A 26,474-nucleotide genomic window follows, 5' to 3' on the forward strand; every position below is an offset into this window, starting at 1 on the left:
ACAAGCCACACTATACTGTATATGGCTTATCAATAGTCATTACCACAGCTCTATTCGTTCATTTTATTAGCTCTATTCATTAACTCTTTCAGCCACTGCTAGCCTGCTGCTGAAGTAAGTCTTTATAAGAGCCAAGAGAGCAGTTTCTTTTTTTGCTGAAAGCATGATCAAATTAAAATACTGTAAATAATAATGACATAAAAAAGCCAAAATAAGCTACTACTGATTTCACCTCACAGAAAACCCAACCGGCTACCTGAAGTAATATAAAACAATGTTAGTCTCTCGGAAGAGTTGATAAAATGTAAGAGGATCTTTCAGGAGTTGGTGGAGACCAGAACAGAGCTAAAAGAGAGTGACTTACATTCACCAGGCAACACCTTCTCAAGAATGGGCGCGACAATTCATCCTACAAAATAGACGACCGATCACCTCACAGAACACCTGACCTAAAGTAATATCAATATCATCTGACCTGAAGTAATATCAATATCAAACAATGTTAGTTTCTTAGAAGAGATAATAAAATATGAGAGGATCTTTCAGGTTCATGCCATTTATCCCATGTAAAAGATGCTTACTGGCACTAATGTGATTTCCAATATAGAAACACAAACAGAGCAGGTAATCGGATTTAGTGTTGGGTTTCCCAGACTCGAAGGGTTCTTACTGCAGGCTGTAAGAGTAGAGCATCACTCCCCGTCAAGGCAAACATCCTCAGCATTTCAGCGCTCCACTGTGTGTGTATCACCCCCATCATTTGTCCAGACACAGATATGGAAAACATTGGACATGCCTGCAGAACTGCAAATTGTATGATGGTAAGTCCATGTATCCATTTCCAAAGAAAAAATACAATTCCTGCAAACACTTTCATTCCCTCTGCATTGGTTTATTGGTCGACGTTTTCCTTCAAAAGGACCTTTCTCAAGCCACGTAGTCACCCTGCATCCATCCATTTTCTGCCACTTGTCAAAGTCCGGGTTGCTGTGTAGCAGTTAAAGTGGCCAAGATACAATTATTTCTTAAAGCTGTAATATCCATCCATCCACCCATGCTATAATCAATCTTTGTATATTAACAATGAATGGAATGCCTACGTGGGTTGCTCATAATAACAAACCCACAGAGAGTTATCTGCCAAATATGCATTTCTCCTCAGCCCTGTGAAGCATTTCAGCCTATTTTAGCTCATTGTGTTGGTTTTCTGGCGCGAAACTTTACTGTTTGGCTCACTCTCATCTTTTCATCAGTGTTGTTTCTAGATGCAGCAGGCAGCCATTTTCTGAAGAAAAAAAGCTAATAAATTGACTGCACACTACCTGCTCAGCACCAAACAGCAGAGAGACAAAGTTAGTAAGTTGATAGTGGAGCAAGACTGTCCTCCCCCAAAAACATCCACATAGGTCATTTGTACAAGCAGCTTATTACGACCCATATTCATAGTAGCTGCAACCTCTAGTGGCTGTAGTAATTATGACTGGAGCAAAAGAGGAAGTAAGGTGACGTAAAAAAGTAACAAAGTCCTATAACCCTAACCCTAAAGCACCTATGGAGGAGGTTGGGCTGGATGGATGGGTCAGTCAAACAAACAAAGGACTTACACTGAGGAGTCCGCTGTTCATGTCCCGTGTGGAACTAAAAGTCAATGTTGACTTATGTTAACGTGCATATATAATTTTAACTAAGTAATTTAAGTTAAGTTAAGTTAAGTTACATATGCAACTACATTAAGTTTGTGATGTTCTACCTCACATTCTTACAACTTAAGTTCTGATCTTTTCCTAAACCTAACCAATTAGTTTTGGTTAGGTTTTTGTCGCGCCTGTGGGTCATATTAGAGGAAACAAACGAGTGTGGTCATATGGGTTGGAGGACTTAGGTGGAGTATGTAGCAGCAGAAAAGCCAGGTATATTTTCTCAGGAGTTGGTGGAGACCAGAATGGAGCTAAAAGAGAGTGCCTAACATTCATAAGGTGGCCAACAAATTCAACTCCAAATATACTGTATACTGCTCTGTATTTGTTTAAAATAAGCATTGCTAACAAGTGAACCATATCAAATTTATACCAATGGTAAACTCATTTCAAAAATACATTCAATAATCTATATCACATCAAAAAAAGTCCATCGAACTGTTTCTGTTGTCTTTATTGTCATCTTTACACAATTGGAAAACTACTCGTAAATGAAATAATATTGAAATTAAACTGATTCTCATGTCAATGGAAATGTTTTAGGATCCATTCAAGGAACTCTTGGACTACCAAGAAAAGATTTGTCCATGTCCTTTGGTAAGCCTTGAGCAAATGGACATTTTGTGAAACTTCTTAGTTCAGGAACCAAATGAACTCATGAATCTGCTGATTGGCTGACAAACATAAGCCTCAAGGTTTCTACAACTTATGTAGGCTGAAACATTCATTCACAAACTTATACCCAAGAGGCAGACCCTTCAGATGTCCACTCAGACTTGCAGTGGCTATTTGAAAAAAAAGGCCACATTAAATCCAATTAGGAATTAAATGAAATACCTAATCAGCTAGGCCTGATAATGTGAAACTCTGCCATTACACAAGGAACATCATGTTATCACATAATTGATCCACAGTAAGAAATGCCATTTCTGGCTTGTATCTGATCCTAAAGCTCAGCTAGGCTGAGTTTGCACCCTGCTGTTGCATCTTGGCCAACAAGTCCAGCTTCATTTTGTTTCCTCGCCAAGTAAAAGTCATCTGTGTTCAGCTGGCTTAGCAACGCAGAAACCATGCTGACTGGTCAGACTGAATCTAACCTACTGATGGCATTAAAGAGTTGAGTATAGAATGCAATCCCATAATAGATATGCTTGCAGTGTTCAACACATAGAAATGAAATGGATAGAAAGGCCATTTCCATTCAAATCAACGTAGCAGAATGGTCAGAGAGGCAGCCATTTTTATGTGTGCCATTGCCATGGTAACGTATAAACTTCCATAAAAGCTGACTTCCAGAAAGTCGCTTAGGAGAGGTTAAGCAGTAACGGACAAACGAGCAATGGAGCAGTAACATTACGAGGCAGAGAGGGAGCCACAAATTGAGGCACATTAACTTCATGCTTCATCCACACAAGGCACATTGCTATCCCCACATGAGTGACAGCTTCGTTCGGCTCGTTTTCTGTGAACAATGTGGCGAGGATGTACGGCAAAGTTAGCAAGTTTACGCCTGGCTGACTTGCTGGTTCCGCCATGCTTTCAAGCTGCATTGGTTACAGAGAATGAGCAGGGCTGGGTCTGCTGACCCGTTACTGCTAGGTCTAACTGTTCCTCCTCACTCCCTGCAGCTCCGAGAATGTCTCCCGAGCTGCGTCGGGCCTCGGCACCACGGCAAACTGTTCAATGGCATTTCTATCCGTTTTATTTCTATGGTTCTACATCAGTGATTTCCAACCTTTTTGGCTTGTGACTCCTTAAATTGAAACACTGTCTTTATGTGACCCTTCATCACCGACTGCAGAAGACTCCCAGTTCTGACCAGTTTTTCTTATGTTATTTGAATATTGTAAAGTCTATGAATAAAGAAAAAAATCTGAGGATTTAACTCTCATCAATACTTTCTTCCGTACAGAGCATATTGTCTTTATTTATCAAAGATTTCAAGACAGAACTTCCACTGGAAATGTAATGATTTTACCTCTCATACGTAAATCATTATTCAGTACAGAACTTAGTTTGTTTATTCAAGTAAGAACGTCCCGAAGTAATTAATAAAGTAAGCACTCATGCCTCCACAATTCAAATAAGAACTTCCACTGGATTTCTACTGATTTAATTCACATAAGTGTTTTTTTAAAGGAGAATTCCGGTCGATTTCAACACGTAGCTCTGTTGTTTGTAAATTTGGAGTGCGAAAACAATCGGTGCTGCCTACACCGTGTTATCCTCCTGCTACAGTTTGCACCCAGGAGGCTGAAACAGGGCAAGTTTTAAACATGCTTTTAGCCTCTTAACATGTTCAAAATGTCATTACAAGTGCCTACCCATGTGGAGTGATTCCTCCTGAGTGAACACAGTGAATCTGACTGCAGTAGATGTGACAGAAATGCATAAAAGTTTTTGTAATTCAGCTCTGTTTAGTTCCTGTGTTGAGACGGCAAGACTTAGGGACCGTCTACAAACTACAATACCGAGAAGAGATACAATAAAAATGTATTAATTTCATGATTAAATAAGGTATGTGTCTCCAAACTTACCTCAATTATAACTTGTCTCCTGCTAGTTGTACTACAGCACTTACTTTTAAAAAATAAGCATATGCCTATTTTTGAAAATATTTTTTGTATCGCTTTTCGGTGTTGTAGTTTATAGACGGTCCCTAAGCACTTGTCTTACAGTCTCAACACCGGAACTAAACAGAGCTGAATTAGTACGACTTTTATGCATTTCTTTCACATCTACTGCAGTCAGATTCACTGTGTTCACGCGGAAGAAATTACCTCACATGGGTAGGCACTTGTAATGACATTTCGAACATGTTAAGAGGCTAATAACACGTTTAAAACTTGCCTGGTTTCAGCCTCCTGGGTGCTAACGCTAGCAGGAGGATAACACATCAAACAATTGAATATATGTGTTTTTGTCTTGAGGAGATAATACTATATGTGACTGAAGCACTTCAGTAAATTAATCCAAGAACTTTACAAACTTAAGTCATGACAGGGACGAAAATAAAGTAAGGTGGAGGCAGGTCATATGTATTCAATAAAAGTAGCTTTGTGACGGGAAAAAAAATCCTGGTGTGAAGCAATGTGTGAAGAGCTCATCCCACTCCATCTGACAGAAACAGTCAGTATCTAGTCCATCTCACTAAGGCAAGGCAACTTTATTGATATTGCACATTTCAGCAACAAGGGCATAAATAAATTAAAGAGCAGTGAAAAACAATTCATTAAAGAGAATGTAAAAAGTGCTCAAATAGAATAAGACAGGCATAAGACACAAATAAAAGTTACAGTGCAGTGTCAGAAAGGAACAATTACTTTAAAAAGGCACCATCAAAATAGAAACTGAACACTGCTTCTCCATGTTTAGTTCTGACTCTGGGGACAGAAAGAAGACCTGACCCAGAGAGGTCTGATCTGATCTGATCCACTCTCTTAGTCTTAGTGAGGACTCGAGCAGCAGCGTTCTGAATCAGCTGCAGCTGTCTGATTGATTTTTTTAGGGAGACCTGTAAAGAAACCGTCACAGTAGTCAAGTCTGCTAAAGATAAATGCATGGACAAGTTTTTCCAAATCCTGCTGAGACATAAGTCCTTTAACCCTTGATATATTCTTAAAGGTATAGTAAGCGATGTTAATCCAATACACTTTTTTGTCAAATTCAGCGAATATCTCCTCACGGTCACCTAGCTCTCTATTTTCTGTGTGCGCTGAAAAATAAAATCCCCAGTGTTCCTACACAGCCCTGGCTGTGTAAATGCAGAACAGAAAGGAGTGCACGAGCCACAAAAACACTGTGCAAGATGATGACAAGGAAATACCATACGTTATATTTCCATTCAGACAGTTTATAGGTGACAAAAATTTGCTAAAGTGTTGGTAAAAGTAAAAGTTAAATGGCCTATATTTTCAACATGTATACATGTGTGCGCAGACATATCGCACAGAAAGAATAAATTACAAACAAAACATTGCTGACGGGCTAACAATTTATACATATAAAAAAAAAATGCACTTCATGGTGACTTTGTATAGTATATTACTGTATGTTAAAGGATTTACTGGTTAATTCATTGTTTTATCACATCCTAAAAAAAGTGTCTTTAAGGAAGATTACATTTTAGGACATTCACAGAAGTGGGAGAACAAAGGAGGTTTAAAATGGTCCCTTTTGAATATTTCATTTGAATTAACACCGCCAATAAAAAAAATATATGGCTTAGTATAAGCTGCCATAACCATTGAACAAAAATATAGCCTCTGTCCTGTTAATCAAATATGAGAACAACCAGAACAGGTTGTGCTGGTACAGCTTCAATCATCATTTAAATCCTAATTGTGCTCACTTTCTCTGTGATGATATAGCAGATACGTATTTCCTGTTGCACTGAGGAGGATTTTGCAATCTAAATGGGTTTTCTAATATATTTCCTATGATTTCTAAAGTTTATGTTCTGCAAATACAGCTTTATACAGGCAGTGAAGGAAAACCATGTCTCCTCTGCTAACATCCTGGACATTACTGCAGTACATCAGTCTTTGGTTTGGGCAGATTCAGTCCTTCCTCACAACTTTCTCCAGTGTTTAGAAGGCTTTGAGGTGCTGTGCAAGTTCATTCCAAAAACTCCTAAACTTTTGCAGACTTCTTGGTCCTCTGTCTGTCCTTACACAATGGTGACATGTCTGTGTTTCCTGAAGCCTGATTGGTCCACAGTGTTATCGTAGTCATTTGCTACATGAATACTGTACACAGGCACCTAAAAAATCAAAAGCAAAACACATTTGACATTAATAGCGTGTCTAATTTAGCTATGATTTGCAGTTAAAACAGTGTAGACTCATATTTTACCAGCCTTGCTGTTTCTAATCAAAGATTATATAACTGTGTAACTATTGCTCCACTGAAAAGGCAATCATCTCATAATTACTATAATTGTGGATTCGAAAAATAGACTATATTTTTTTATGAGGTAGCTCATTCATTACTGAAACGAGTTGAATGATCAAGCAATGAATTATTCATGCCTGATAAATGCCACTTCAAATGATTAACATCTTTATATTTAAAGATAATAAATTCCCATGGCTGGTAATGGCAGGCATTTCTTTTGTAAGAGCCATGCAAAGTGATCTAGTAAGTCACCACCTCTCACGTTTCCTAAAAACATGTAGAGCATACAGCTTAGAGGAATGATGTGTGTGTTTAACGTTGCACAAGGGAACTCTGAATGCCAACTGTGTGTCAAGCCTTCTCTCAAAACTCTATTTACTGAGAGCTATGATTGGAGTATGGCAGTATGGGTGCAGTGTGGGAAAGTGCAGGCATGACATCATAAGTTGTTGTTTATTGTGCATGGTATATGACTGACATGTAAACAGCGACATGATGAAGTGTCCTTTTCAAATGACAAATCCAAGCTTGTTCTTGTTCCAAGCAATCTAGGGATTGAACAACAAGTCCTCCAACCATCCAACGATATCTGTTGTTTATTCCCATACCCTCTATTACAACCCACAGGAGCGTTTTCCGTCCTCATATCTAAACCAGAGAACGTAACGTTTGCGATTTTAAACACGTCGTTAACATGGTGAAACGGTCGCAGTTTGGTTATAGTAATGCACAAAAACTGTGACCATTTTCTACTGCTCATCTTATGCTTATTGTGTACCACTGAACAACATCACAGCCCTACCTCATTAACATTGGAGCCAATTGGCTGCCAAAAGCCACTGTCAGTGTGTTCACTAGGAGCGACACCTGTGAACAGAGGAGAGAGATGAATTTATGTATCATGTAGTATTATTTAAGTAGATAATGGCTTGGGACAGCATGGTAGCACATAGTGATATAGTGCTAAATTGTCAAAGATTTTCATTTAAAGTTTGTGTGTTTTTTAGTACATGCACTTATTAGTCTTACTTGTTTGATCCTCTGACACATATCCAGTGTTCTCATATACCCCCTGTCCTGCTGCGTTGACAACACTTAGCTGGCTCTGTGTCCTCACCCTTTTGCTACACACAAACATAAAGAACAACAGAGGATTTCACTGGATGTAGAAACATGCAGAAGCAGGTGCTGTTATGTAGAGGTCGAATTAAGAAGTAGTGGCAAAATATTGATCATGTTTTGTGGCTTCTTACCTCATTTCATCTTGGTAGTTGGTTTCTGGAGAGGATTGTAAGATAAATTAGTTAATGTAAGTGTGATTTACGTAACTGTTTGCTGAGGATTATACGTATGTCAGTGTGTTTGATTTCATTTGGGGTATTGGACATACTGTACGGTGCAAGTTGTATTGGACTGATATATAATTAGGGCCTTACGTTTTTCTTTCCTGCGTTTGTAGCAGAAGATGATTCCAATGATGAGCAGAGCCAGCAGAGCAGAACCTCCAAAGGACAGGACCACAGCTATCAGCACAGTCCAGTCAGGAGGCTTGGGAACTGTTGCAGAAGGGACAACCAGCACTCAAAGACTTAAGAGCTTATTATTGTCAAATTAAACTCTCAAATTGAAAAGACTGAACACAACCAAAAGGAGAAAAGAAGCACAATACCCACTGTCAAGTTTTGAAAACACACTGCATGTAACTACACTGAAAACACAGAAAGCACTGAAATTGTGTTGGACATACATTTCTATTGCTATTTTCTCTAATACATTTTGTTCAAATGTGAAATTTGTCGAGAAGGATCATTATATCATCATTACAGCCTGAATAGAGGATGCCAATGAGAGATTAAGTCTAGCATATCTCACATGGGCCATACTGAGGTTTGCAGCTTGCAGTCACAGACACTGAGGCTGCTGCTTATCCAAAGCCTCTCTCATCCTCCATAACCCCTTATCATTTATATACCGTATGTCTCCCATCCAGACTTTGTCCAAATAAAGCACATTCCTCATATGCATCATAAATGGCTTTCTCTTTCCCCTCCACAGTGCAGGTTACTGCAGGACTCTTTTACTTGTCAAGCTGCTTCTCAATCGTGGACAGCATGTTATCCATGCTGTCTGTGTGCAGGTCCTGGTTGAAACCTTACACTCAGGGTTTGTTCTGTTAATGTGATTGCTATACAGTATGTGTTAAATGGGTTTTTTATTCAATTAAAAGCTGGTTTTATCGGATTATTCTCCAGTCACACAGGTCATTATGTTCAGGAGTAGGGAGGGTCTATTTGTGGATTCTCGGTCATTTCTGAGACATGGACATAGAAATGTAAATGAATGCAGCAGAGAGATATTAAAAGAAATCACATCATCTGAGATCAGGCCAAATACTGTAAAAATAATGGGACGAAGCTTCTGGGCCTTAAAAGTAAAGCCAATGCTAAAGCTGCATTCTGTCTAATTTCCAGCGGGAGGCGACTCCATGGTTGCAAAAAGAAGTCTGTTTCTATAGAAGTCTATGGAAAATGACTCTACTTCTCACTTGATCTATTACCCAAGGGGGTAAGTGTCTCCTCACAACCCGAACCTCCTATGGCGCCATTTTGATGCTAATAAGCACTCACCCCCCGTTAGCATCCCATTGACTGCCATTCATTTTGACGTCACTTTGACAGCGAATAACTTTACATCTGAAGCGTTTAAAGACTTTATTTGTCCATTGTTTATTTCTAAAGAAACACGACAATGTATAAAAGGCTCCATTACTTTGTAACTCACGTTATGGCTCCGTAGCAGACGTTTTAGTAAAAATAGGCTAACGATTGTGTCATAACCACGGGACTTACTGTCTCATAGTAGAGGATTTACCGTACAGTACAGGAGAAGCTCTCAGGCAGTTTCGACTTACATTAGCTGTTTAAGTTTAATTACTAATGTTAACTAGCATTTTAGTTAGCAATAATTAGCCTGTGCCTATGTTATCTCCTTACATATACCTACGCTCTCCGTCTCTGCTAGATTGGGAATGATTGAGATTTCTCTCGGCACAGCTACCAGAAGACTTCCAACTTTCAGACAGGTTGCTCACGTCACATTTACGTCGTCTCTCTCAGTTGGAGGCTGCGCAGTAACGCTCAGCGCTCACCGGAAAAGTGCTTCTAATGGCCTTCACTGGTCTCCGTCCAGAGCAACGGGATCTGTTGGTCCACTCTTATATACTGTCTATGCTATTAACTCAGTAAACATTTTCATAATTACTTTATGGTCTCAATCGCTAGTTTCAAGTCTTCTTCAATACAGCATGATGTTCATTTTGTACATTTTGGTCCCATTTATTTTAAAACCATTTGCAACCATAAACACTGGCTTGGCCGCGTCATCCTCCCCATCTCCACCCTCTAGTCCAAAAATGTTCACGTCCGCCAATTGCCAAACTCAAGGCTTCAAAATGGCAGTCCACAAACCAATGGGTAACGTCACAGCCGCTACGTCAACTATTTTTACAGTCTTTGGATCAGGCAAAGCAGTAATATGTCTAACTTTCATCCTTTTTTTCTATATTAAGAAATTAAGGTTAATTGAAATGAAATGGAGTAGTCTTAAGCCATGGCATGGCTCTAGGGTTTGCAATGTTGGTTTGTCGGTCAGTCCACCGCTTTGGCCCGGACTGAAATATCTCAACTTTTGGATGGATTACCATGAAATTTGGTGCACACATTCATCAGGATGAATTGTAATAACTTCAGTGGTGCCTTGTATTTTCATCTAGCGCCATCACCAAGTCAGAATTCAAATTTGTCTTTGGTTTCTGACCAAATAGCTGCAAAACTGATGACATTCCCATTAGCCTCAGCTGTACTTTGTGTTTAGTGCTAATTAGCACATATTACCATGCTACACTAACAAGGGTAACTTGGTAAACAACATGACATCATGACTTCGCATAAACACACACGCCCACTTTCTTAAGCCAAGTGGCGTGTTATCTGTACGCATTCTGAGCTATCTGCATGTATGTCTCCGCTGTTTACAGCAGACGTAAACATACACACCACGTGGCGAAAACACGAGAGAAGAAAGCGACGGTTGAGTTTAGGAAACATGACACGCGGGACACGATCCCCGGTACCCTGGGTGAAAGTCCTGTGTTTTACACCATCCTCCACCCCGACCAACGCAGATTTTCGCCCTTTCATACTACTCGCTACGGCATAAATTCACACACAATCGTAAGGTAATGTAAGTCAATGGAGGCCAAACGGCGTTGATAAACACGCTAAAAAGCGAGTATGCGTCTTGATAATGTGGTATCTGACTATTTACCATTGTGATCTAAGTTGTTGGTATAAGGAGGATGCATGAACCTTACTCTACATGTACTGAGAACATCTGGAAAATGTTAACATGAGTAGAGGTCCCCCCAAGACAGACCTTTTTTGGAGTTGTGCCAGATAACAGGCATGGATTGGCCAGTTCAGTTCTGTGGTCGAATCATGTATTCACACATATCACGCCCTATGTTGATACAATGCATAGGATATATACGTTGCTCACACAAAGGAAAGTCAGAGCGGCAAATTTTGTAGATTGGGTCGGTCGTCTCTCCAGATATCCATGGGTCTGTTAAATTGATGCTGAATCTTTGCTTGTAATAAACCTTTTTATAATCAAGAGCAGTGTCTACGAAGTTCCTTCTCCATACAACGACAGCAGTGCTGCAACTGAAATATACCACAATAACACACCAATAATGGCATACGAATTGGCTTTTCATACATACACCACTTCATGAGATCAGTCTGTGGTAAATGTTCACCTGCTAAACATCAACATGTGCCTATGTACAGCCTCACAGTAGTATTATTATTGAGACTAGCCCCAGGCAACCAAAAGAACAACATTTTCACATCCTACACTTCTGTTTAATGGCCAACTAACTAAACAACGGGACTTTTGAAATGTTCTAACATGGAAGAGCCCAGAGGCAGACAGGGAAGAGGCTTTGTGCCAGACACATTAAGAGAAAAAAAGTTGTGGAAGCTCTTCTTACCAACCACTAAGAACACCGAGCTGGATTCAGGGTTTGTTAGTGCCTGCACAGTCGCCCGACACTCCACTGTGGTGTTGCTTTCTGCCTGAAACTTCAGGACACTGGTGGAGTTGAAGGTATCCCCATCAGCCATGCTGGAGGTGTTGTACAGGCTGCTGTTTACAGCTTGACCATTCCAGGTCCAGCTGACAGTAGGTGTGGGGTACCAAGCAGATGTTACACACAGGAACTCCACCTGCTGGCCCTGTATCACGGTCACGTTTTCTCCCTTGATGTTGACCGTACCGCGCTCTGAGAAATGAAAACAGGAAGTCAGCATGTTTTTAGGATTCAGTCATTGAGTGATGAGAACATATTCAAGTGTCATTTATTGTCATTTTACAACACAGGGTTGCACAACAAAATGCAAGTTGTAGTCCCTTTATGCTTCACAGGAAGAAAAAAAACAGGTTTTTTTTTATAGTGGATTATGGAGGATGAGTTGAGGAGCCATTCAGCCTAAGGAAATAAGCTGCTCTGTAGTCTGCTGGTATGACAGCAGATACTTCTGTATCTCTTGCCAGACGGCAGCAGGGTAAACAGGCTGTTCCTGGGATGGGTATTATCTTTTAATATCCTTCGGGCTCTGCACAGGCCCCTCTTCTCACTGACATCAATGATTGCTGGTAGGTGGGTACCAATGATGTTCTGGGCAGTTTTAATCACCAGCTGCAGAGCCCTCCGGTCCTGGGCTGTGCACAAACCATGATTTGTAATTTGACTCATTGATGCGAGCATAAAAGGTGTTAAGGTCTAACAACGTGGCCTCACGCACAGGCTACAAAGCTCCTGTATGTTCTGGTTCGCCCGCCACATATCTTTGGTGTTGTTGGTGTTGAGGTCTCTCTCCAGTCTCTCCTAATGACTCTGCTTTGCCTCCTCGAGGCCAGCTCTCAGTCTCACACTGGCGGTGTTGTATGCTTCCTTGTCACCTGACCGAAAGGCAGGGTTTTTTGGCTCTGGTTAGGGCCCTCACCTCTTCATTCATCCAGGCGTTTTGGATTTGGAATGATTTTATTGTCTTTGTGATTAACATATCATCAATCAACACATATGCTGATGTATGATGATGATGTGTATTACTCAGTAGTGTCTCCATTAGGTTGTTGGCTTCAGAGCTATATGCTAACATTAGAACGTCCTAGGAAATGGCTGAAAAGTAAGAAACATAAATGATCTTGGCAAGCTTCATGGCAGCCCCAAAAGTGTAGAAAAGGTGTACTTCCAGTAGAACTTTGACTGGTCTTGCTCTTTTCCTGAAGCTATTGTATGGAGTTTGAGATATATATATATATATATATATATATATATATATATATATATATATATATATATATATATATATATATATATATATATATATATAGGTCGGTCTCAAAACACATTATGGTTGAGTTTTGAAGCTTGGGTGAGTTTGACTTGTTTTGTTATCATTATTTATTATGAATATAAATTTACATTAATTTGAAAGTTTTAAGTCACCCCATACTGCTTTAAAAAACATGCTCTGTCACATAGTGTTTTCTCTCTCTCTCTCTCTCTCTCTCTCTCTCTCTCTCTCTCTCTCTCTCTCTCTCTCTCTCTCTCTCTCTCTAGTGTCTAGACGGGGGAGGGGGGGGGGATATCCCTGTGTATGCATGGCCTCTATACCCCTTATAAATTTCACATTGCGGTGGAGTCTAATCTCCAAAGACTAACATATCAACCTATTAAGTGCCATGTTAATTAAAGTTATTACACTCTTAAATGAAGTCTCTACTGATTGAAATTCCAGTTCTGTGATACAGTCTGTCATAGTTGTATTAGGCTGTCCTCACTGACTCTCCCACTGAACTTCCCTCTTTATAGAAGCAAAGCAACAATAGCTACCATTTTAATTATTCAATACAAATACAATTTCAATTAAATGGAATTAATTGTATTTCTCCCTGAAATAAAAGTTGTTATCCTCTGAGCTATTTCTAAAGTAGAGTTCCCTGCATGTTTCCATATTTTGTCTTAGTATGGATGAAAATCACTGTAAATTGACTGTCATGGACATAGGTTCTCCATGAGGGATAATGAGCCAGAGACTGGCTCTGTAGTATCACGCTACCAGCAGTGGATGGCAGGTAAATGTGTGTGTGAGTGTGTGTGTGTTAAGCACTTATATAATACCGTCATCCACTAAGTTTGGTGTAAAAGTTGTACTATTTTCACCCTGATGTATTCTGGCTTCAAAGCTGTTGTGGTCATCGTGTTCATCAGGTATTCTTTTGGAGCTCACTGCTGCCCTCCACAGTACATCACAGTCACTACGCCTCCCTCACAACTGAGAGCTTTTTATAGAGTGAATGTAGATATTAAAAATAAGTTTTAGAACATAAGTAGGATGGTGTGCATATATCTCAGCCCCGCTGAGAGAACCCTCTTCTCGTTTTTGTTTTTTGCACTAGTTCTGTTCAGTTACTTTATATCCCAGATGGGAAACGTAGTCGACTTTTGATTTCAATTCTTGGACTTCAGACGTTACTATGTATTTATACGAAGAGATTTTTTTCTATTTATTTAGTTATTTAGATGCGGGATTTGTTTAAAAAAAAAAAAAAAAATATTAAATTAAATTTTTGTTATTTAAGATAAAATACTATTTCAGTTGCACTTTTTCAGTAAAGCAGTACGGTGGCTCAGTGGTTAACACTTCTGCCTCACCGCAAGAAGGTTTTGGGTTTGAATCCAGGTTGTTCTGGGCCTTTCTGTGTGGAGTTTGCATGTTCTCCCCGTGTTTGTGTGGGTTTCCTCCAGGTGCTGTGGTTTCTTCCCACCATAAAGACATGCATACTAGGACTACAGTTGAAATTTAGCCGACTGGCTAACACTGGCACGTTCACAGAAATGTTGATTAATGTGCATTGTCCTAATCAAATAAACTTACAAATTTGTCTGCAACTCATTCTGTTAAAGAAAATCCTGAGAAAATCGCATGAACTTAAAATCATATAGAATCGTGAGTTGGGTGTACTATGTTACAAACAACAACCTCTAAATTGCATGTGCAAGTGAAGCCGAATTATTGCACGGGGAATTTAAGAATTTTTACTAATTTAGCTCTAAATTTAACTCTAAATCTACTGCCTGAGGGGAGTGTTTCAAACTCAAAGTCAAGTCAAAGGACAGACACAAAGCAACATGGGTCTCTCACAATACCAAACACCACCTTGCCCCAAGTCATTCAAGATGATAGATGTTCAATTAGCTAAATAAAGAGAAGAAAATAAGGCATAGTACTTACTAATTATAGTTTAAGTCTCTGTGTTGTATTTTTAAATTCTATCTTCGTCCTTTTCCTCTTTCACTCTCCTCCCCACACAATCCCAATCATTCTTCAATTAAACTTCATTCTTCAGTGTTACGGTGTGTTTTTATACCACTTTGACCCCTGTGTTTGGTTTCTCTTGTCATTGTTAAATGATGTTATTTGTTAGCACATTTGTTCAGTCTTGTTCAATATCACCAATAGAAAGAATGTAAAAAAATGCTAGATCTTCAATTCATTTTGCTAAATCAATTAGGATAATAGGGATGCAAAAGAAAATGCAATGATGCAAAGCAGTTACAAGTAGAAGTTTGCAGGTTTAGAATCAGATTTCTAAATTGTCCAAGAGGCACAAGTGAGTTGATTTTAAGAGTCGGGTGAACTGAAACTAAAAGCATTTTTTTCAAGTTCAGAGCGAGCTCTCGGGGAACATGAAGTAAAAGCCAGTGAGCAGAGAGAGTCTGTTATTGTCCCTCTGAGTAACAGAGAGGTTCTGGAAGGTACGAAGGTACAAAGGTTTTCCAATAAGAGCCTCATGGATAAAGAGATATTAGTGAGTATCATGAGAAGACCACCCAATACTTTCATAGAAAAATACATTGATGTGTTCCATAGGCATGACCGGTTATGAATCTCAAGGCAGAGTGATAGACTGAGTCCAGAGATTTAAGAGTTGAAGACGGTGCATGTCTATAAATCACATCAGCTAGGTGTTAATGAGCCTACCTTGTACCTCCAGCTGTGCTGTCTCTGACCTCCCCCCCAGCACGATGCAGATGACTGGCCCAGACTCATTGCGGCTAACGTTATGGATGCTGAACTCCACACAGCTGGTGTCACCACCGGAGCAGAATCTGGCAGAGAACTGCTCTTTGGATGAAGTTATGTCACCGTTGCTAAAGAAGGAGAGAACCAGAATTTCTTGGAACGTCCATGTCATGAACTGCCAGTTTCCTTGCACAGTGGCATTAAAGCGTGCGTCGGAGCCTTGGAGCACGTTAGATTTCAGTGGCTGCAGCTGGAACAGCCCTGACACTGCTGAATGGAAACCAGACGACATGTCAGTCAGGAATAATTCAGGGGCGTAGCACAACAATCTGGGCCCTGTAGAAAGGCATTTTCTATAGGCCCCTCACCACATCCACAGCTATTCATTCTAGCATCTTTTTGGGCCCTCCTCACATGAGGGCCCTGGGTATTCAGTCCCCCACCCAATCCGATATCCCTGAGAGTGTAGGGAGAACAGAAGAAAGAGACAGTCTTTGCATCTCTCAGGCCTCTTTAGTTGCATCTTGCCATCTTGTATCAACTATATAAGACTTGACTTGGGTTTAACCCTCTGAGGTCTAAGGGCATTTTCACGTATCTTCTTAAATTTATTTCCCTTTTTAAGGAATTTGCATATAACTGTTTCATATCAAAATGTTCAGAACAAACTCAGCTTTCCATATAGTGGCGCCCACATTTTTTCTAGAGCAATGTGTAAAGAGATAATTTGGCGCTAAAGCTGAAACGTTAATGTTGGCTCTTTGAAATTCCTCAAATGTCTTATGAAAACAACTCATGATGTGTTGTACGAATTGTTTCGGTGCTTGAAATGAATTTACCAAAGTCGTAGGTTATACGTATATGATTAAAGTAGTAAATAAAGATCGGAAATTAAATTTTGTAATGTGGCTTTTTGAGTAGATGTTGTCGAACATCGTTTAGACGCGCCGGAGCGTCTTTCGTCCTCAGAGAGTTAAATGAACATTTTGCTCTTCTGAAAATTGTCACGTGTGCTGTGATGACTGAATATTGTCGGATGTTGCTGTTTAAACAGATTTGTTACCTTCATGCCATGCCTATGTGCAGTACTGGATAGGTTCATGTTCAGTTAGTTTAGCGATACATAAGGTGCTGCTGAGTATCACATTATATTAGCTCTCACAAAACATACATTAATACATTTATTTTATTTCAACTCATAAATATTAGTGACTCCTTATTTTTGTATTATTGATAGAAGGAACACTGAAAAATATAATGCAAAGATTTTGTAATTGCTGGAATAATTGCTTGATTGTGTGATTTTTTTTGTTTCTTTTTATTGTTGGCCACAAAATATCAGCAATTTAAATATTCATTTTAGGCTCAATGATACAATTACTGGACTTAATTGCCTGAGGAAGAAACAAATATTTTTTTTTGAGTTCAGATTTATTGACGGTTAAAAATATTTGTATGCAGTCCAAGTTGAATTTCGATAGGCTACAGGTTTCTGTGTGATGGGCAGGCAGCACACTGCAGGTGTTCACTGCAAAAGTTAAACATTACATGTAGTTAATCATGCAAAGGAATGCAATGTGAGAAACTACAAATAAATCAAAATAAACAAGTTTCACTGAACATTGGCCTACCTCTTGATTGAGGACAAAGGGAAGGCCGGCATATTGTTGCGACACATGTCACTCTTTGTTCCAATCAGTGCCAGAGACATGTTGGAGTTTGCTCAACGTAATTACAAGCAACATTGGCTGGGTTTTGTTGGTTTTTGACAACACTGAAACTCAAACACAGCGTTAATCTGGACTGATCCTTCCCGTGGCGAGCGTTACAGCTGAGCCAGAGTTTGAGCATGTTTCCTTGGATGTTTTCTTGCTATTGTTGCATTCTTTTAAAAGTAAAACCGCTCCTCTGTGTCCTTCTGTCAGGCTGTTACATGTGTCTAAAATGAGCAGGACTGTTTCCATTTTCATGGGAATGATTAGATTTGCAATCGTGTGGTTTGGTTCAGTTTTTTTTTCCTTAAAGGCAGCACCAAGGGTACTGTAGGCTAATGATTAATAACTATTAAGAGCAAAATAAACCTCTGACTGCTTTAGTGTTACCTTAAAAGTACTAAAAAGGTGATGAGGAGCTTCGCCCTACACTTCTGACTCGATTTGCAAATTGATTTAAAAATCATTCACGTAACTATTAGCTGACAAAAATGTTGGAAGCAAATGTTCAGGACAGACGAAACATTTCCAGCTAACATCTAAAAGACAGTATTACTGAAGTCACACTTGCAGTTGTTGGTCCACTTGATTTATTCTTACAGGAGTTATCTAGGGGATTTAAGCAAAGCTCTCTAAAACTGCTCTTATTAAGGCTCTGCACATGAGTAAAATATATTAATTGTATTATCATAAACACTATGTTGGGCATAAGTCATACTTCAGTTAGTATTTGGACAACAAATTGAATAAATTGCAAGAACACAGAAACATATTACTTTTATGTTAATGTTTCTAACTTCTGTCCAGTTCAACGGGTTTGTACAGACTTTACATATAATTATTGAAAAAAAAAAAAAAGAATGCTGACCTCCGGTTGCACACAGTAATAAACAGATGCGGAAGAGCTTAGGCCGTGATCTCCAGGAAACAGTCATGCTAGTGTTGCTCTCCTGAAAAGACGAAAGAGAGACAGCTGTGAGAATGCTCAGCAAGTCCACTGTTCTCTAACGTGTTCAGAAAAGGCCCCAAAAAATAATAATAAATCCCATCTTTGTGTGCACCCATCTTGGTTCGTATGAACACAAATGAAAGCTGGAGGTGGACAGTCAATAGGCATTTGATGTGAGCGGTTACTGTTAGTGAAGGTGACAGTAGAAGACTTTATCAGAAGAGGTTGTATTGCCACAATAAGTACACTTATGTGGATTTTGCCTTGGTGAAAGGTGCATACATTAAAAACAAACAAACATATTAAACATTACTATGAAATAAATACAGAAAAACTAATATATACATACAAAGTAACTGTTGCATTGCAACTGTTGCGTTGTTCTACATGCTTGTTTCATATTTCTGTTTTTCACAAAGAGAAGGTAGCAGGTCAGAGCGTTATATAATTCCATCATTCATTCACACAAAATGAATGTATCGGAAATAAAAAATTAGAAAGGCCTCTATTATCCAATTGTATCCCTTCTGTTCTAGTTACTTCCTCACTTCCTGCAAAGTACTTAACGTGGTAGATGCTGTCGTCACGCTTTTACAACTTTGCAACCGTTGATATCAAGACATAGGCCTCTTATACTATAAATCGTCTCAGTAGATCAGTAAGTCTCTGCCTTTATAAATAAATATTCCTCAGAAGTAACCTTCAGCTGAACAGACTTACTGCAATGGGAGCTCCCGCTGTGCTGTGTGGAATGGATCAAAGCTTCATTTCCTGAAACAGCAGGTGAGCATGCAGGACTCCTCCTGAGGCGGTGGAACTCTCCCAGGGAGCAAGGTTCAGGTCGGACCGTTGACTCTCAGCCCTTATCACCTCCATATACCTGCCAGCCAGTGAGTAATCATCTGTGTGGCTGTGGGTGTGAAGCTGACATTTTCCCCTGCTGGCAGAGCACACACATAGATTATTCCGTGGTTGGGTGTTTGTGAGTCAGTCTGCTTGAGTCTGTTTTTATTGCCCGATACTCTAATTTGTGAAATATAGTGTATGCGTTTTATGCTTTGGAGTACATCTTTTCCACCATGACCCTGTTGCAAAATGTCCTTTTCTACCTAAATTCTTAATTCATTCTGTTTTATGTAATTCTTTTAAAAAAGGGATTAACAGTCCACTTCCAGTTGGGAAGTAAAACAGGAGGGAATAAACTAAACTAAGAAAATTGTGAAATAAAAGACAACAGTCAAAAGAGAAAAGAGTCTGTCCAAATGCATTCCAATTCGTTCTTGTACTGTGAGTGATGGAGTCCTATGAACAGCATTTTCTGACAAAGTCAGTTTCAAATTTCACTTTTTTCTTTGTCCTTATCTCACTGGTTTGAAGTTGGTGAGGCTCAGTTAGAAAAAGGCAATGTCATGTAGGTACCTGCAGGGACTAGAAACGTCAATATAGGTTGAATTTTGCTGCTTGCACAAATTACCTTTGGGAGCCTTTCTTCGAGGGAAGGACAGTCTCTGTTTGTATGTGCACATGTGAGCACACACACAACACAAACACATTCTTTCCCTTTGCTTCGTACTGTTCTCCTGGTCGACAGCTGGTGGCAGTAATGCACAACAAACGCATAGGAATGTGCCAGCAAAGGCAGTGAGGAAGAAGACTTTAAGCAAGCAAGATGGATGTAAACAATGCAAGATTTAAAGTATTTCTTAGAGGCCCAGTGTGTAATGTGTTTAGTTGTTCATTATCAAAATCTGTGTTGCCCGTTCACAAACTTGTCCTTTTTTATGAATATTTACCTCCACCATCAATTCCAAGTACTCCTTTTGGCTTGAAATTTTACATTTGCATTCGCATGAACTGGGGTAGACGCTCCATATTCATGCGCCATCTTGAAATATGTTAGCCGGTAAGGGACATACAGGACATACTGCTCCGCCTTTCGCATTTCACTGTCACATGATAAACTCACAGGTGCTGCTAATGCTGCTAATGGGTATCGTAGCTTCCCGGCAAAGAAAAAGGATATTGAAAAGAGCAAGAGACCGGCTTTTTGAAGCGTGAAGGCTACCGTAGCTGTAATACGTACTTTGAACTGCGTGGTGTGAGAGAGTTGATGGCATATATGGTCTCAACGCTAGATGGGAGAAATTCCTACACATTGGACCTTTAAAAATTGGCTTAATAAAAGCATGACGACGTGTGTGTTAGGCCTCAAGAATACACACAATGCAGTTTGGTAAGATACACTGAATGTAAATATAACTATTGTTTCCAAGACTCCAGAGAGCACCTTTAAGTTTTTTTAGGGGTGATACCTCAGTCAGCAACTATTGGAAGTTGCTCGAGTTAATTCAAATTGAGTGAGTGATCACAGCTTCCTTGTCATTTATTACAGTGCTATTCAGCAGAAACACTGCGTAGTGAGACAGGTGGCCCTGTTGCTTTTATTACACATATTGTCACAACTTGGTTCAGACTTGGACCCAAATGCAGAAAGGCGAGGAGATGGCCACAGTAGGTACAGTATGATGGAGTTTATTAAAGAACACAAAGTATGGAGTTATATTCCTATCTTTATTCAAGAGCGCATTCTTTCAATGTGAGAGCATTTCTCACTGATATTACGTTCAGATTTCGTAATAATTTCCCTCAAAACCTTGCTCTCACAAGTTCACAATGTTCTTTGGACAGATTTCCTGCTCTCAGCTTTGGCCCTTCTCCTCGCACTCAGGCTGATTCTGCACGCTTACAAATCTTCTCCTCACGGATTTCTCCTGCGCACTCAGATTTTTTAGTGTTACAATCCTATCAAAATTCCCCAACCAATAGAATGCCAGGTGTAGTGTTGACCAATGAAATGATCCCTGCCCCGTTGAGGGTGCGTTTGTTTTACGTTAGAACGTCTGTTGCGGACAACTGTAACCGAGTTTATTTACCCCTGTCGTCCATCGCTTTATTATTAGTATATGTCAACAATGTGCACAGAATGGTCGACGCTCTTTCACCTGCACCCATCAGGAAACGGGAGAAAGCTTTGAAGTGGGACATATCAAGTTAGGTCCACAACTACGAGGGTGAGTAACATACATTAAGCACGTAGCATATGGCGCTAGCATATAGCCTAGCTTGATGTTCATAAACAAATAGATTTTCTTTACAGTTTAGCTAGATTGAACGACATATGACTGACAGTATGTGTGTATTTACAACTGGTATTTAATGACCCCACTTTGTATTTTTCCTCGTTTGGTTAAACATGTTCCTGGGGATTTGGCTAATTTCAGACATGCTAGCATATAGCCTAGCTTGATGTCCTCAAACAAATAGATTTTCTTTATAGTTTAGCTAGATTGAACGACATGTGACGAACAGTATGTGTGTATTTAATGACCCCACTTTTTGTTTTTTTCCTCGTTTGGTTAAACATGTTTTGGCTAATTTCATGTTAGAGCCAATAGTAAAACCTAAACTGTAATATAACTGAAAGAACACAAGAAACTGGATTGTTTGTGTCAGTTTTTGCATCAATGTTATGTGTTGTTCATCAGAATTTAGTCATTTCCTTCATATAGCATTAGTCCGAAAATGATGGATTCAAATCAGTCTGTATAAAATGTTGTAGTGTTAAGTACAATTTCACCACTATAATAAAAACAGATCTAGAAATTATGTCTTCTTATTTGCTCCTTAAATAGTGGTTATTTTTTTAAATTAATGCAAAGAAAATTGAACACAAAAAACAAGTACTTTGTTTTACTTTCTTTTCTTCCAGTTGGGCCTGAAGGGCTCGACCACTGTTGAGCTGCTGCATCATAGCAGCACAGTGTCTTATCATCAACCCATGAAAGCTAGAAGTCACCCTGCTGCTGTTTTGTTATATTAGTAGTCTACAGACAACACTAAGTATCATTACTTAATCACAGTATATATTATTCTGATGTACACTGTTGACTCCCTGCTATTGATTATACGTCACTTTAGCTTGCCACTACCTCATAACTTTGCCTTAATTACTCTTATATAGTTAATTTATATTCTACTAGTTGTATATACCTCCTATTTAATGTAAGTATTCTTAATTTGTGTTGCAATACCTGAATTATCCCTCTTGTGAACACTAGGCTTATCTTGTCTTTATTTTAGTTCATATCATAACCCTGCTCACAAACTCACGTGTACCTGGGTCATCTGTTTGCCAATATCAATGTTCCTGCTACAGTAAATCCTACAGGCAAAGTGTACTGCTTCACAGTAGTATGAGCCATACGCTTTTTATGTTTTATGTCAAATATTGTGCAGTTTATGAATTGTTTTGACAAGGTAAATTAAAGCCATTTAACAACCTGCAAGTGTCCGCTCTGGTAAATTTAATTGTACTGTTTTTTTGTATAAAGGTTACAGAATATGAAAAACCTATTTGCTTTGATCAGGGTTTTAATTTGTTGCAAATATGAACATGGCTTTAATAATCTGTATCTTATTGCTCTGGAAAAACTACAATGATTTAAGACATATCAGTGAAACTTGTCAACATTTATTGAATTGATTGTATATGTTGGCAGACATTACAGGCACCTATTCATGCAAGCAGAGAACACAAGTTTGTTCTCTCTTTTATCACTTGGATTATGCAGGTGATGGTGCAGAAACAGGTGAAGTCCTTGTAGATCTCTGGCACTTTGAGGACAGGCAGATCCAGCAACTCTCCACTGTTGTTTTTGTATAGTGTGCTCCTATTTAAGACAAATTCATAGACATCAACACATAACATATTAGGTGTACATACCTTTCTTTAACATCATTACTATCTTACCTTCTCTGCTCTGGTTTTGTAGACATCACGGTAATTTTCTTTCCCGGGCCTGGTTGTGCACCCTGTGAATTTAAGCAAGATAAAGAAATGATAAGTGTATGTAACATGATGTGTGTGTAGTTGTAGTATTTTAATTACAATTACAATATTATCAGACTTGCCAACGTTCTTGGTTTGTGCCACTGCTGTCTGCCCTCTGCACACAGGTGAGTACAAGGGGAACCAAAGGGATTTTGCGTTTGGAGTAATGTACTGACTGGAACAACACAGTAGTGTGGTTATACAACACTGGTCCATGCACACGGTGCAGCTGTGATACAGCTCAACATGGGTACTTCAGCCCCACCTGGAAGAAGAGAAACTGAAACAAAATACTTGTTTTTTTTCTGTTCAGTTTACTTTGTATTGATTTCATTAGGGTAAAAATAAATAACTGCTATTTTAAATAGTGTTTTATTATAGTAGTGGAATTGTACTTACAACTTTCTATACAGACTGAAATGAATTTTATTTTTATACTGTTATAAGAATTTAGAACAATATCTGAAAAACATACAACAGTGATGCAAAAACTGATACAAACAATCCATTTTCTTTTGTTTTTCAGTTATATTACAGTTTAGGTGTTACTATTGGCTCTAACATGTCTGAAATTAGCCAAATCCCCAGGAACATGTTTAACCAAACAAGGAAAAATACAAAGTGGGGTCATTAAATACCAGTTGTAAATACACACATACTGTCAGTCATATGTCATTCAATCTAGCTAAACTATAAAGAAAATCTATTTGTTTATGAACATCAAGCTAGGCTATATGCTAGCGCCATATGTTACGTGCTTAATGTATGTTACTCAGCCTTGTAGTTGTGGACCTAACTTGATATGTCCCACTTCAAAGGTTACAGTTGTCTGCAACAAACGTTCTAACGTAAAACAAACGCACCCTCAAAGGGGCAGGGATCATTTCATTGGTCAACACTACACCTGGCATTCTATTGGTTGGGGAATTTTGATAGGATTGTAACACTAAAAAATCTGAGTGCGCAGGAGAAATCCGTGAGGAGAAGATTTGTAAGCGTGCAGAATCAGCCTGAGTGCGAGGAGAAGGGCCAAAGCTGAGAGCAGGAAATCTGTCCAAAGAACAACATATCTGAGACCAAGCAGAAAGTTTGAGCACAAGCAGAGCAAATCCAAGCACGAGCAGTGACTATTTGAGTGTGAGAGCAAGGTTTTGAGGGAAATTATTACGAAATCTGAACGTAATATCAGTGAGAAATGCTCTCACATTGAAAGAATGCGCTCTTGAATAAAGATAGGAATATAACTCCATAACAACGAGAACTTACAAACGCATAAGCTGATGACTGTCCAAACACAAGGGAAGTACACCAGGAACATGTAAGACACAGGTAAAATCCAAAAACACAGACGTTCAGGAAAAACTCCAGGAACAAGGGGAAACATCAGGAACACAGAAGACAGCTGGCACAGGCAGAGACTTCTCGACAAAAGTATGATGACGAAACACCACCAGACATAGAACGCACAGAGACTATAATACCCCGTTTACACGTACATGATTATTTTGAAAAACTGAGACATTTCCCTTCGTTTGTGCCCTTCGTTTACACGCAAACGGAGAATTCTCCTCTGAAACAATTCTTTCTAAAAACTCCGGCCAGAGTGGAGATTTTGGAAATCTTCGTTTGCACGTTTAATGTAAACTGATACAAACGGAGGTTTAGGCAGCCGAGAGAAGGAAAGTGGAAGTGATTCGTTGCTGTTGTTGCTATTTTTGGGATTCTGATTGGCTAACGTGGGCTTGAGCTTCTCGTTACACTGCCACCTACAGGTTTGGCATGCTCTTGACGGCATATATACACGGGTACGTGTAAACGAACACTTTTCTGAAAACTGACAGCTGTGCACGATGTTAGTTTTGAAAACGGAGAGGTTGAAATGTCCGTTTATGAAAATAGTTGGCCACGTGTAAACGTAGCATGAATACACAAAGTGACGAGGGTAGTAACGAGGGACAGGTGACATGAGGGCTGATGAACAGTTGAGACACATCAGGGAGGGGCAGATAATCACGGAGATGGGAAAACACACAAGGCAGGAAGTAAGAGAAGACCAAAAAATACCCTAACACCTACTCAAACTTGAAAAACAATGTACAGCATACATACAAGTAGAGAATAAAAATGTCCATCAGGCATATAACATGCAGGGTCTAAAATTCTTCTTTTCCACCAGCCAAATGGCTAGTGAATGTTTAAATTCTACCAGCCACTCAATAGATCACAGTTGTTTTTGTGGCTGGTGAGTGAAGCAAATCTACCAGCCACTTGCATATTTTACCAGCATTTGGTTAGTAGATGGTGCTAATTTTGGACCCTGCATACATAGTATAGAATTGTGAAAAATATAGAATACATGTGTGTACCACATGTGTGTAACACAGGCTGCTGTCGCTGTAGGTCTGATCCACTTTGCAAACTGAGCTGCAAAATACTTTTCATAAGAAGCTGGTGCTTTTCATCTCAGCCACTAGATGTCACTGTAGGATCATATTGAGACAAAAAGCTGGGTTTTATTCATGCAGAAATGTATACTTTATGTATGCGCCGGACATTTTACTGTAAAATCCACTTATGCATTTCTATGTTATTTACATCTGTTTCTTCACAAAACATTCAGGCATATACATGGTGCCAACATTTTGTACGAATGAAATTGTGTAAAATCTTACTCTGCAAAGTAACGACAGCTGTGAGATAAATGTAAAGCGGTAAAATGTATAATATTTTATATTATTAATATTAAGAGATGCATTTAGTGAAAATACTTAAGTCAAGTACATTTACTTTAAAATTGTTCTTGAGTACAGTACTGGAATTAATCTGTTCCTTTCCACCACTTACTGGATGTTGGAATCGGGCTGTCAAAATGAATGTAATATTTTGTCTTTTCTGGCTGTCTCTAAAATATTTTCAAAATCCCATAACATGATATTGAACATTTCAAATATGTAGCAGATAAAACGACCATCCTGCTCTATGGTATAGGCTAATACATTATTCAATCAATCAATCAAGCTTTATTTATACTGCACCTTTCAAACATAACAAAATGCAATTCAAAGTTCTGTACAAGGGTTGGATAAGAGAAGACAAAAACAGAGAGAAAAAAAGATTTAGAAACTAAAAAAGTAGATTTATGCGTAAGACTAATGCACACTAAGACACATGAAA

At 39.1% G+C, this 26,474-nt stretch overlaps 1 protein-coding gene across 3 annotated transcripts; it reads right to left on the reverse strand.

The window, feature by feature from the left end:
* Window positions 1-5,504: 5,504 nt before the first annotated feature.
* On the reverse strand, window positions 5,505-19,364 carry igsf5a (immunoglobulin superfamily, member 5a). Of its 3 annotated transcripts, none has more exons than XM_031310886.2 (9): window positions 19,130-19,364; window positions 18,329-18,410; window positions 15,707-16,015; window positions 11,647-11,937; window positions 8,030-8,149; window positions 7,847-7,871; window positions 7,623-7,717; window positions 7,396-7,460; window positions 5,505-6,459 (listed from the first exon to the last, which is right to left on the reverse strand). In XM_031310886.2, exons 2-9 carry the CDS (start codon window positions 18,393-18,395, stop codon window positions 6,367-6,369), a joined length of 1,065 nt encoding a protein of 354 aa, XP_031166746.2. In that variant the 5' UTR covers window positions 18,396-18,410; window positions 19,130-19,364; the 3' UTR covers window positions 5,505-6,366. The 3 variants fall into 3 exon arrangements, with proteins under 3 accessions (XP_031166746.2, XP_035864903.1, XP_031166747.2); XM_036009010.1 differs by having other exon boundaries at window positions 15,707-16,018; XM_031310887.2 differs by having other exon boundaries at window positions 7,623-7,705; window positions 15,707-16,018; window positions 19,130-19,363.
* Between the last annotated feature and the right edge of the window lie 7,110 nt (window positions 19,365-26,474).

Source organism: Sander lucioperca, chromosome 13 (genome assembly GCF_008315115.2).
Source record: "Sander lucioperca isolate FBNREF2018 chromosome 13, SLUC_FBN_1.2, whole genome shotgun sequence".
NCBI lineage: Eukaryota > Metazoa > Chordata > Actinopteri > Perciformes > Percidae > Sander > Sander lucioperca.

Excerpts from the sequence above, each read along its gene's own strand:
- igsf5a (XM_036009010.1), bottom strand. The coding sequence starts at position 18,395 with ATGACTGTTTCCTGGAGATCACGGCCTAAGCTCTTCCGCATCTGTTTA. Across the intron at positions 8,150-11,646 it reads CTCGGTGTTCTTAGTGGTTG|TTCCCAAGCCTCCTGACTGG; the intron begins GTAAGAAGAGCT and ends CTTCTGCAACAG. Across the intron at positions 6,460-7,395 it reads TTGGCTCCAATGTTAATGAG|GTGCCTGTGTACAGTATTCA; the intron begins GTAGGGCTGTGA and ends TTGATTTTTTAG.